Source organism: Schistocerca americana, chromosome 3 (assembly GCF_021461395.2).
Source record: "Schistocerca americana isolate TAMUIC-IGC-003095 chromosome 3, iqSchAmer2.1, whole genome shotgun sequence".
Classification (NCBI taxonomy): Eukaryota; Metazoa; Arthropoda; class Insecta; order Orthoptera; family Acrididae; genus Schistocerca; species Schistocerca americana.
The window spans coordinates 572,496,837-572,510,559 of NC_060121.1; the positions used below are offsets into that span (position 1 = coordinate 572,496,837).

The 13,723-nt window shown below is 44.2% G+C and overlaps 1 protein-coding gene across 1 annotated transcript in view; it reads right to left on the bottom strand.

Moving 5' to 3' along the window:
• Positions 1-3,685: 3,685 nt before the first annotated feature.
• The window catches only part of LOC124606230 (acetylcholinesterase-like), a 176,200-nt gene continuing 166,162 nt past the window's right edge, over positions 3,686-13,723 (bottom strand). Inside the window, exons 10-11 of the mRNA XM_047138206.1 lie at positions 5,612-5,793; positions 3,686-4,189 (exon numbers count right to left, since the gene is read on the bottom strand). Of these exons, the coding sequence (XP_046994162.1) occupies positions 5,625-5,793 (169 nt within the window). The 3' untranslated portion in view covers positions 3,686-4,189; positions 5,612-5,624. The remainder of the gene's footprint in view (positions 4,190-5,611; positions 5,794-13,723) is intronic.

Below are 13,723 nucleotides of genomic sequence, written 5' to 3' on the forward strand. Positions count from 1 at the left end.
ATCATCTGCATTCGTTCTAAAACGATGTTGTCTAAGAAAAACACGAACATCGCTTTGGTTTACAGACACCACAGAAAAGGCGAGGAAGGCTAGTAGGTGTTCCTAGGGCACGAGATTGGAGGCTGATAGATCTACGCCACTTCATCGAGCAACGAAACAATGAAGAAGGGAACAACAGTACTGCAGCATAATAAGATGTTCAGTGGTTCTCGGGTGGAGATATGTGATGCACTCTGACCCGACACCATGTGGTCTAGGGATATGAAGATTTTACTAGATCTGGTACGCCTGGTATCGAACGTACACAGAAACCAGTAACAGCAAGGTGTGTATGCCTTTCTCAGTCTACAGTGCTATGGAGTGGGCAGCAGCAGTGGTTCTCTGGTGGGGACCAGAAGTAAATTCATCAATGCTCAGGTTGCAAGAATATGGATTCGTAAGCATTGTTTATGCTACAGCAATGCTTCAAGTCCGCACATGGGAGGCAGGACGGGTGTCGGATCTACTATCCTTGGCAGCGGTGCATTGTCATGCAGCGTGGGTCGGAGCAGAGCGTTATCACTTGGCGCTACCTGACAATGGCTGACTATGAGTAAGTGCTGATGCTGCAGCCATGGGCATACAGTGGCACAAAGATTGGTGGGGCTTGTGCTGAAGTTGGTGTCATCCGGGGAGTGAAAGTAGCTCCCCCGCCCCCTCGCCTCCCCCCCCCCCCCCCCACACACACACACACACTCCACGATGTCCGGCAGGCAGCGTCTGGTGTCGCCAGTTATTACACCGTCAATGGTTAGTAGGATATCAGATCGGCCCTCGATCCCGTCAGTGTCAGATGCAGAACTGTAGCAAAAGTATCCGGACACCCCCAAAAATATACGTTTTCATTTTCATATTAAGTGCATTTTGCTGCCACGTACTGCCAGGTGCTCCATATCAGCGACCTCAGTAGTCACTAGACAGGCTTCGAACGTGGTCAGGTGACTGGGTGTCACTTGCATCATACTATACGCTAGATTTCCACACTCCTAAACATCCCTAGGACAACTGTTTCCGATGTGATAGTGAAGTGGAAACGTGAACTGACAAGTACAGGTCAAAAGCACACAGGCCGACCTCGTCTGTTGACTGACAGAGACCGCCAACAGTCGCAGAGGGTCGTAACGTGTAATAGGCGGACATCTACTCAGACCATCACACTGGAATTCCAAACTGCAAGTACTATGACAGTTAGGAGTGAGGTGAGAAAACTTGGATTTCATGGTCGATCGACTGCTAAAATGCCATACATCACGCCAGTAAGTGCCAAACGACGCCTCGCTTGGTGTAAAGAGCGTAAACATTGGACGACTGAACAGTGGAAAAACGTTGTGTAGGGTGATGAATTACGGTACACAGTGTGGCGATCTCATGGCAGGGTGTGGGTATGGCGAATGTCCGATGAACGTCATCTGCCAGCGTGTGTAGTGCCAACAGTAAAATTTAGAGGCGCGTGTTTCATGGAGGGGGCTTTCACCCCCTGCTGTTTTGCGTGGCAGTATCACAGCACAGGCCTACATTGATGTTTTAAGCACCTTCTTACTTGGCACAGTTGAAGAGAAATTCGGGGACGGTGATTACATCTTTCAACACGATAGAGCAATTGTTTATAATGCATGGCCTGTGGCAGAGTGGTTACACGACAATAACATCCCTGTAATGGACTGGCCTGCATGGAGTCCTGACCTGAGTCCTACAGAACATCTTTGGGATGTAAAGGAACGCCAACTACGGGCAAGGCGTCACCGACCGACATCGATACCTCTCCTCAGTGCAGCACTCCTTAAAGAATGGCTGCCACGAACGAATATGCCGCTGGTAATGACATGCAAGCATCACCTCCTCGGAGCTTCAGCGGTGGACCTACTATAGTTCGAATGTCATGCACAGAGCCCATTTAGCGTGTTTGCCAGTTACAAAACGCTCACAGACTTCCATAGTGGCCAGAGATCGACATTTTCTGAATAGAAGGTATACTAAAGAGTGGGGAATTTATAAACCTTTTGTATTTGTATGTGTTAGCGACTGAAGCTCCAAACACAGCAACGACGTTGTGTATTATGTCTGCTGTTTGATATTAGATGTAGAGTAAATTAATGCCTGAAGTCACTGTTCATGAACGGCAAGCGTTCTTCGCTCCTGCATTCACTAAAAAACCACACACCGTGGAAGGGAGTCACAAAATAAAACTAGTCATGCTCTACATTAAACACCAATAGCAGCTGGAGGTAAAGATAGTAGCCAAATTAATTAAAACACTCTGAAATATGGAAAATTTATAGCTATTTTTCTGGGACATGGAAGGAACAATTGTGATTGAAAAAAGAAAGCCGCAGTAACACTACATGCCGAGCGGCGTTTGGAAAGATATCTAAACGTTGAACTTATAACAGGAATTATGTGAATAATGTGAACGATACTGTATACATAACTATAATGTTCAGTATAAGAAAATAACTCTACAAAAGTTTAACGTAATGATATATATAAATCTAATTTGATCTGCAATGGTACACCGTTGTTAGCAAGAAAATGGTGTGGAAAGAATTAATAAATAAATAAATTTCAACGAATAAAAATTTATTGCAAAAGTGTTAGATCCTTTTTATGGGTATAGCTCTGTGTACATGATATTGATTCGTTGATCTCCATATAGGTTTCAAGTGGCAATTCATAGTGAAGCTATGTTATTTTTCCTGTTTTCATACAAGAGTTCGATAGGGCCCTAATAAATCGACTCCGTCAATGTCAACATAATCCATTTTTAACCCTCTCTTTTTTAAGTACAATCGTACTCAAAAGTAAGATTTCTTCTATCAGGGGGCTCCTGTACAAAATAATACCAATAATTACACAACAGAATGCCTGTTACATCATAAATTGGATTTCTTATGCACTGTATTAATATGTTACCGGAAAATATTCCACTTAGCTGCCAGTGCTTTCGAACTAGCCACTGTGAGAGGCCTGAATAAATCCATCTCTCATAATACAGAAGTTCAGTCGTACTGAATGTCCTAGACAAATCCTTACATCAATTTCATCAGCACACTTTATACAGTCCAGGTATGCTCAAACAATGTCACTCTAAAAACAAATTACGTATGTCAGTTACTTTACTAAATACGTATTTACGTCAGCAAGTATTCATTTTTTTATCTATCAACACTTTAGTCGAGAAGAACCCAGAAAACTTTCTTAATTCACTTCTCTCAATCTGACACCACAATTAAGTTTTCAGGTTTTGAAATGAAATTCATTAATACATTTTGTCAGCGACATTTTGTAATACGTGGGATCTACTTAATGAAACCTATTTTACATTAATTTTAATAGCTTTAGTGTAATGACCTGCATCTACACACTGCTGAGGTTCGATCCATTCCTTACAAGAATAGAGATGATCGGCTGGCTATTGGTCAGGCAACACCCAAATTGTTACTACTCTGAAGCTACTGCAGTATACTTCGCAATAGTAACGCTTAAACACAAATACATAGTTGTTAGCTGCATCGTGTATCAGTAAATATGTATAGAGATTGTGAAATGCTGTAAAGTATTTTATTAATAATTCCTTTTCACTTTTATTTTCTCAAGTCACTGAGAGGAAATTATTAATTTTATTACAATAAATACAAAAATAATACATTTATCCTTAAGTAAATAAGATAAACGTACATGAAATTAATAATTCCATCTTACTGAGAAGAGAAAAGTGAAAACTAAGTGAGCTATAATGGACAGTACCACAAGTTGCACTTGAGCCGTTTTCCGAAATTTCTTAACATTTGTCACATTTAAGTATCAGGATTATGTTCAGGGAAGATGAAATTGACATTTCACAGTGACTTGTTACTTATACTTTAATGACTTTGTGTCGAGTTTTTGATTAAATCCTTTACTGGCATCCAATATTCAGTAACAAGGTGTTGTTTCTCCTCTTCTCTGCAACCGGTGAATATCTGTAACATTTGTGAAGTATCTGCACTATATTCAACAACGTCTAAACCCCACATTAAGGGAGATATTTCGAAGTGCCTCAGTAATTATGCATTAAAGATGTTTGGTTCAAATTCTTAGTGAAGTCCTTTCCTTTTAGTCATTATTAATCTGCAATGTGCTGTTTTTCCTCTCCTCTGCAATCAGTGAATGTCTGTAACAGGAAACAGAAATAATACATACATATATTTTAAGAGGTAAGTAATGAATTGTTAGCCTACCCCTAAAATACTTTACAGCATATATAAACATATGTTGGAGGGAAAATTGCATTCAATAGCAGCTGAAGCACGTGGGACATTCCTTATATTCAAGAAAGGATATAGAACTAATTGAGAAAATTATCGAAGAATAAGGTTACTGAATAAAAGAGCAAGGTATACTAAAAAATCATTACAAAAGAATGAGCAAAACTGCTGTAGTCAACTTAACAGAAGAGGAAGCAAGATTCAGGGGACAAAAGTGCTAACATAACAATCATGAATCAAACTGTAGAAAAACATACAGACCCAAGTAAGGAAATATATTCTCCTTTGATTTCATTAAACCGTTTGATCGTGATCTAGACAACAGAGGTATCTCTGACAGTTTAAGGGAAGTCATAAAGTGCATATATGAATAGTCGCTTGTATCTGTTGTAGGGAAGAGTATTCAAAATAGCTTTAGAGAGCATCGGGGATAAAGGTGCAGCTAATCCCTTTACTTTGCCCAAAAAATCAATTCTATAATCTTACTATACTATTTGATAGCTGATAGGTAACTATTACTGACACTGGGAATAATCTGGGAAGAGAAGCATGTCAACAGTAAAGAGAGTTCGCTTCATGCAACCAGAAGTTACCTGGTAAGAAACAAAGACAATTGCAGTTTACGTGAAAAAGTAAATTTTGTCATGCATTGTAATACATGAGAAGTAGTAGAACAAGTAACAAATGATAAGTGCTTCGCGTGCAATAAGTCACACGATGGCGGAATTGAGTTTGGAAATTAATATCGAGAAACTGAGGTTAATGAATGGCAGCAATAACGTATGGGAACAAAAGCTGGTTAAAAAAATAAATAAGATGATGCACTAAGAATCCGAAGTGCACAAATTAAATTCCTGAGATGTGCCGTAGGACGCACATTTTCGTACAAGAAGTTCAGAAATAAGAGCAGAGTTACGATTAATAACATGAAATGAAAAATTAGAAGAAGGCTGAAGCGAATGTGAGGAGCACTTCAGTAGGACGGAAGACAGACGCACAAAACATACTACATTTATATTATGCAATACGAAGAAGCAACATGGGGAAACCCTAAACGAGGTTAAAAGACAGACTAGTCTCAGTAAGTAGGCCAAACAGGTGATGTCTAATATGTATAGAAGAACATAACGATGATGACACCGTAGATGTAAATAATAATAAGCCGTGAATTACAGTTCTCTTGTTCCTTTGCTTTCCCGGTCTTATCAAGATTTTGAAATAATTCTTGCAGGGAGGATCGTCCTCTATTAGTGTTTCGAAATTGTATAAAGGGCTTTTCCATACCGTTAGAAGAGTTTTTGCAGCAAGATATTCATGTTAGTACTTACCTCTTGTGGCATATCATATTGTGTCAGGAAATGGCATGAGTGGCACGTTCTCTCTCCAGAATGCCATGCGCTCGCCATATGGGTCGTGTGCGATCGAGAAGTTGGCCTGCACCAGCAGGTACCTGTGGCTGGCTAGGTCGTACGGCTGCCACACTACGGGATCCGCCTCAGGAGTAGGGTTGCTGTTGAGACACACAGTACATGCATTATCCTTTACGTCTTCTAGAGATCCTCATAAGAAAACATGAACAGCAAGACTAAAAGTTACTTATTAATTACGTGATGAAGGAAGTTCAAAATAGACCATGGTTAATTCACTGATATTCAGTTATATAAGCATTCCAGAAAAAATATCAGTAACCTTGAGGAGAACTGGCGACTGTTCGAAGTAACATCAACTCTATAATTGAGAATGGCTTCAGTTCCGCAATACCGAGAGTAATTAATTTTTTTATCTTTATTGTAATTTCATGCCTCAGCTAAGGCGGGCCGGTAGCGGCCTACATACGCCACTCTTCGGCCAAAAGACACAACATAAATACATGGAAGGCATAGAAAACAGAAAAAAACATGATAAACACAAGATGAACACTGCACAAGGGGTCAGACGTCGTTCGATGGAAGACACTGTGATGAAGGGTGGCACCACTTGAAAACAGACGAAGGCGTCCAGGTGGAGACACGAATGTAGGAGAAAACACTGATGAAGACACTGTACACAAACAGAGAGACACTGACGCACGGAAAACACTGGCGACGATCATCAGCGAAGCACTCACACTGACGAAGGGGGGGGGGGCTGCCTCCAGATCAAAGGGAGAGGTAGGAGCGCGGGAAGGTGGGGTGGAGCCAGTGGGAGAAAGAAGGGAGAGTGGGGGGGAGGAGAGGGGGGGGATGGAAGCCTGGGGAGAGGGGTGGAAGCGGGAGACGTGGGAGAGAGGAGGGGTGAAGGAAGGTGAGGACGGAGAGTGGGAGCCCTCCAGGAAAAAAGGGAGGAGAGAGTCAGAGCTGGTACAAGGGGTAGATGGACTGGACAAAGACATCATCAGTGAGGGGGTTGGCAGAGTCACCTTGGTATGGATGGTGTGAAGACGGAGAGCAGGTGGGATGGAAGAATATAGGCATGGCAGTGGGCAGGGTTGGGCGAGGATGGGAGAGACAGGTAGGTGTGGAGGATTGAGCTTGCGGGAGGCGTAAATGATCTGTATCCGTTCAACAAAAAGGAGAAGGTGCGAGAACATAATCAAGTCATATAGGATCCACATGGGGAATGGGAGACAAATGCGGTAGGCAAGGTAGAGCACAAGTCGTTCAAGGAATTGGAGGGACTCATAGTAGGTGGGAGGAGCGGAGATCCAGGTGGGATGGGCATGGCAGAGAACAGGGCGAATGAGGGATTTGTAAGTGTGTAGGATGGTGGAGGGGTCGACCCCATTTGCGGCCAGAAAGGAGTTTGAGGAGGCGGAGTTGCGAATGTGCCTTGGCTTGGATCGTCAGGAGATGGGGGTTCCAGGAAAGGCGATGGCCAAGGGTCACACCAAAGTACTTGAGGGTTGGGGTGAGGTGAATGGGATGGCCATAGATGGTGATATAAAAATCAAGGAGGTTGAAGGAAGGGGCGGTTTTGCCTTTAATGACTGTCTGGGTTTTGGAAGGATTGACCTTGAGCAGCCACTGGTTACACCAAGTGGTGAACCAGTCAACATGGGATTGGAGAAGATGTTGTGAGCGTTGCAGGGTGGGGGCGAGGGCAAGGAAGGCAGCATCATCAGCGTACTGGAAGAGGTGAATGGGAGGCGAAGGTGGCGGCATGTCCGCTGTATACAGCAGGTACAGAAAAGGGGAGAGGATAGAACCTTGGAGCACACCGGCGGAGGGGTAGAAGGTGTAGGAATCTGTGTTATGGATGGTGACATAGGAAGGATGGTGGGAAAGAATGGAGGAAATCAGATGGACATAGTTAATAGGAAGGGCAAAGGTTTGGAGTTTCAAGAGGAGACCGGAATCCCATACGTGATTCAAGGTCAAGGGAGAGGAAGATGGCGGAGCAACGGGAGTTGAGTTGTTTGGTTAGGAGGTGAGAGAGGTGAAGGAGAAGGTCATCGGCAGAGAAGGACGGCTGAAAGTGGGAAGGAGGCGGTGCTGGTGGAGATGTTGCTGGATGTGTCAGGTGACAATGGATTCCAGGACCTTGCTGAAGACTGAGGTAAGACAGATGGGATGGTAGGAGGAGACAGTGGATGGAGGTTTGTCAGGTTTGAGGAACATCAGGATCTGGGAGGTTTTCCACAAGTTGGGGTAGAAGTCGGTGGACAAGACCACATTATAAAGTCGGTCCCGGGTGGACAGGAAGGAGGTGGGAGCTTCACGGAGATGATGATAGGTAACACTGTCATGACCGGGAGTGGTGTTGCATTTGGTGTGGAGTCTAGAGATGTGATCATGAGTAGTGATTGGGGCATTGAGTTTGGTGTGTGTAATGTTGTCCAAGTACTGTAAGCAAGGAGTGAATGGAGGGGCAGAGGTGACAGCTCAATCACGGACATCATGGAAGAAGGAGTAATCGAACTGGGGATCGTCAGGGATGGTAAAGACATCAGAGAGGGAAGAAGCAAAGTGGTTGGCCTTATTAAAGTTATCAGGAAAGGGGCGGTCATCATGAAGGATCCAGTAAGGCGGTGGAAGGCTGACCAGTACATAGAGGTGTTGCATAAGATGGGTGCATGTCTGTTGCCAGTCCCAGTATTTGTTGGCCACAAGCAAGTTTCGGACATGTCATTGGAGCTGCTGGTGGCGTCGTAGTGTGTCGAGGTCACACGTGTGAAGGAAGGCATGGTAGAGGTGGTGGGATTCACGGAGGAGGAGTATGGCCTGGGGGGATAAAATGGGACGGTGTGGGCGGATGGCGACAATAGGGATGTGGGCCTGCACAACCTCAGACAAGGTCTGGTGGAGAAAGGAGGTGGCATGTGTAATGTCATCAGGGTGGTGGTAGATGAGGGGGTGGCTTTTGATCTGAGTAGTGAGGGTAGCATGGTACGCATTCCAGTCGGCACAGGAATAGTCATGGACATATTTCCGGGGAGGGTCGAGGTGAGGGTCTGGACGGGGGTGATGACTGTCTGATACTGTGAGCAGGACATTGAGATGATCACTGCCAATAGGGTCGAGGACGCCACCATCATGTGGCCAAGGAAGTTAGGGGAGTCCAGGATGACATAGGGAGTGGTATTGGATTCAGGGTGGGTGTGATGGGGAATGGGAACGAGGTCACCTTGGAGGGTGGAGAGGAATTGATGCCACCGCCGTAGCTGGGTGGTGGAACAACTGTGGATGTTCAGGTTGGCGGCAATCACGTAGCAGGAGAAGCTACGGTCGATATGGGAAAGGAAGTCGAAAGGAATAGGGGCAGAGGGGCAGACATAGATGGTGGTGCAGGTAAAGGTAAGGCCAGGAAAGAAGAGACTGACCATCAGGTGTTCTGTGGGATCAGGAAGGAGGGGTTGGAGACGAACAGGGGTCTGGCGGTGGTGGCCAATGACTACCTTGCCACGTGCTATCAGGAGGGCATTATGAGAGTGGTGGAGGAGGTAAGGCAACATGTATACTGGATGTTGGGCTGGACAAGGGTTTCATTCAGGAGGATGGCATCCACACACAGGGTCATGAGGGTATGCAGAAGGAGGTTCTTGTTAATGGGAAGGGAGCGGATGTTGTAGAACAAGATATGGTGCTGTCGCGCCATGGTGGGATTTAAACAAGGATGTCAAGGCGGGAGAAAGTAAAGTGCGTGAGCTTATGGGAGTAGGTGATGAAGGTGTTGAGGTGAAAGATGGAACAGGCAGCGAGAGAGATCTGTTGGAGGTTATGGGAACGCTGAAAGTGGTGGATATTTTGAAGGACAATGGTGATGAATCTGATGATATCCTCAGCTGTGGGGAGGGGGTGAAAGTTGTTACCAGGAGGAATGGGACAGGCAGGCACAGTGAGTTCGGGAGAGATGGAAGGAGGCCCGGGCCTTACCTTTTTTGGAAGTCAGTGGGGTGAGGAAGGCTAAAGATGTTGCAGGTGGGGGGGAGGGGGTTCAAGGTTAGGACACTGCCAGAGGAAATGTGCCTGTTTGCAGTGAGGGCAGACAGGGGCCTCGTGACACTGAGATGGTTGGTACACATTGTACTGGAGGCACCTCTGGCAGCAAATAGACTCGGGAGGGAAACGGGAAGGGTCGAATTTGTAACGGCGGTTGAAAAACAGGGCGCCCTCTTTGAGGAGGCGGTCGATGGAGGGGACGGACTCTGAGAATTAAAAAAATGGTTCGAATATCTCGGATCACTATGAGACTTAACATCTGAGGTCATCAGTCCCCTAGAACTTAGAACTACTTAAACCTAACTAACCTAAGGACATCACACACATCCATGTCCGCAGCAGGATTCAAACCTGCGACTGTAGCGGTCACGCGGTTCCAGACTGTAGCGCCTAGAACCGCTGAGCCGCCCCAGCTGGCCTCTGAGAATACATGAAGAAGGTAGGGGTGGTAGAATTATGGATGCGGCGAGCCGCACGGATTTCAAGGTTGCGATGGGCGTTAAGCTCTGCCAACACCTCCTCCTCCTTGATCACTTGGCTAAGCCGAGTGATCATGGCGGTGAGGGTCGGCGAGTGGCACAGGGGTTGAAGTTGACGAGACGAGGAAATGGATGGAGCAGGGGTGAGGGAGGCATTGGGGCCGAAGTGGATACGGGGGATTCACGAGAGGAATTAAGAGTTCTCTAGTATGCTATATCCAGCTGAAACCACTCACTAAAGATGAGATTCCGTTGAATAACCTAACTGCTACGTTTCGTCTACTGTTCGAAATAATCGCAGACCATTAGGATGGGACTGAACTTGTGCAATTTGGACGGCCATTGCGGCTAAAATCTTAACTATTCTTCAAACCAGAATCGTGTGCAAGCAGCTCTGTGAACACACTGACGCCATCTCCGAACGCGGGAGTGTCCACAGCATACGCATCATCAAGATCTAGAACACAGGGCCACACCGGGTCACTACTAATGCTATAATAAACGTTGTCGTTCACCTTAACATTACCCCCAATACGTTGACTCTAGTGATGGTACGAAAAACACCCAGAAAACATTACAGGACCACCTCCGACCATAACTACTCTAGCGTACTCTCGCGTACACCGTGCGTTATAGCTGTCACCACGTCGTTGATGCTGGTTCAGACTGAACTGAATTCATCGACAGTGGCAATTTCTATTAGTAATATTTAAAAAATAGCCATAGGTTGCATAATAGACGTTATTAACTAAGGAACAACGTGTTTCGTTCGTATAGGACATCTTCAGGTTATGTTAAAAAATCAGAAATTTTCTACCAAGAAGCATTCGTCAAGGAGGCAAGCTACTAAATAAAACTTGTCGAAAGGCAGCTTCATGAAGACGCTATTATGTCGGTCTTGGTCTGTGAGAGGTTATTTCATTCGGTATCATACCTCCTCACGGATGCTTTTTGGAAGAAAATTTCTGACCTTTCAATATAACATGATGACGCGCTATTCGGGCCATACGCGTTGTACTTAAGTTAATAAGGAATATTTTACTTTTACGACTGTTTTTAAGCAGTAGCAATATGGCGTCGGTTTACCACCACACCAAGATGGAATTTCTAATTCCAATCGGCTCTCAAGCCAAGCGCCAGTGAAAAAGTAACACTCGTCTTTTTACAGTGGATAGTCTCATGTTAACAAACCTAAATGTTTGTAAAATCTTCTCTGAATCCCACCATTAGAGTTTACGTTATATTGTAAGACTGTTTCTTCATTTCATCAGTTTTCAACCAGAAGAATTCAGTTTTAGCTGTACCGATATATTCCTGTTTGCCATGGAGTGAAAAGGACTTCCCTGAGTTATTGAAACACACTGTGTTACTAAATCGTAAGGTCGCAAATTCACGAAGTACAACAAGTAACTGGCGTTTATAAACACATTTTTCTCAATATAACTGATAAGAAATACATCTCGGCAAACAGCTAGCTGAATTACATTAGAAGAAAGAACACCATCGAGAAAGCTGTGAGACAGTAGATCTGCCATTTAAGTCAGTGCGCTGGTATCCATCTCACTGTGACAAGCATATGCGTAGCGTTTATCGACCTTGTAAAGTCGATAATGATACATAGGGTGTTTAAAAATTTCACCGTAAAACTTGGAAGGTATATAGAGTGTTTTAAGGAACAAAACGAGGTCAGGAGCGTGTGTTCGGAAACGTCATCCGACACCCCACGTCAAAGCACTTATGTCCGTGTATGCATATATAGGGTGATTCCGAGATGATGCTACGTATTTCAGAGATTATGGAGAAGGATCAATTTGACGTAACGGGCCCTGGTCTGGACACGACCGAGTCGAAAATTACAAGCCACAATCTTTGCGGCAACTCACAGCGTAATACATGTACTGGTACCGTTGTTGCCAAGATTGTAGGGTAAGAAACTTCGAGAGGTGACAGTATGGACCAAAACAAGGTTAAAAAATCTAAGAAGGTGAACTTACGCTCCATTCTTTAAGAGCTATGAGCATTTGCTCAGTAGGGGAGATGCTTTTCACTACAGCGAAGATGATTAAGTGCTTACAACTCCTCAGATATGCGTTGTAGAGCCCATGTTTGTTCTTGTTTTCGTCCGTATTACCACCTCTGACGGTTATCTACCATAAATTCTTAGCAGAAACAGTGTCGGTACACACATTCCTCTGGCAGGGGTATTAAACAGATTTTCGTTTATAACTTTCCATTCCTTCGTTCCCGAACCAGGGTCCCATACCTCAAACTGATACGTTTATCCTTCTCCGTAACCTCATCACGGAATCACCCTATTTGTACTTACGTTTAAGATACGTGGCGGTAAAAGTACGTATGGCATGAGTACACATCAAGTTTTCAGTCTCGACGTACACATACATGCACATCAGGGCTTTGTAGTGTCATCCTGCCAAGCGTTTCCCCGAATTGAGACCTGATATGTGCGACTGTGCACGTCATGCGGTTTCCGTTTTTGCCACTAGGTGGCGTGGACGTCACTTTCAGCAGGTTTTCTCTAATTTCGAAACTTCAGATCTGAAGGATGGCGAGAAAAGTAAATTCAGTTTTAATATTCGTTATTTAATTCTATTATCGTTTTTATCTTGTTTTTTACTCCAAACATGACATCATGGAAGTGATATGTGCATGCAATTAAAACGATTGTTTCGTAGTTTTACAAACATCGACTGTTGAATTTGAAGTACACACTCATGTACATCAGGTCTTAGCTCACAGAATATAATGGTACTAACGCTAAGACTGATCTCCCCCCCCCCCCCCACCTGGTAGTTTTATTCTTCGTCGTGTGCTCCAAGTGGATTTTAAGTGTGTTGTTTCGGAGTGTTTTTAATACTGTGGCCAACTTTTAACCTGTGCATGCACATTCAGTGTCTTCTCTGTGTTTTAAGACTGGCCAACTGCGTTTTTTAACTTTCTGGTGACTTTTTTAACCGTCCCCCATGAACGTCTACATGTCAGTGTATTTTTACCTCCATTTTCTCCCCTTACTCTGTTTTATGTTCCTCTTTTTTATCTCCTTATGTATGTATCATTTTATTCTTGTTGTCGTTGTCGTGTCACTCGGCTGAAGAGCGGCGGATTGCGCTGCTGGCAGCCCTCCCCTGCCCATATGGGGCAGGGGAATGAAATCACAATAAATAAAAAAAAATATGACTGATCCCCTTGAGAAATCGTAATTTAAAACGAAATTTGAATTAAAACCTGAAAATTTAGCTACTTATACTGTGGACGAGGAGCAAAGTCGTTGTTGGTGTAATAGGTAGCGTGCTGTCTTTGTGACGTAGGTTTTGGGTTTTAGCTTTGCTAAAATCTCCTAAGATTTTTATTTTTGTTATTAGGTTCAGTTTCATTTCTTTATTCAGTTACTTCAACAGTTACCTTCACTTCATTTAATTTTCGTTTCTCAGTTCTGACAGACGATGAAATTATAAAACTAGTTGAGACGAGTGACTTGAGTTCCTTGTCAGACGAAGATGAGGATTCTGTTCATGAACTTCAAACT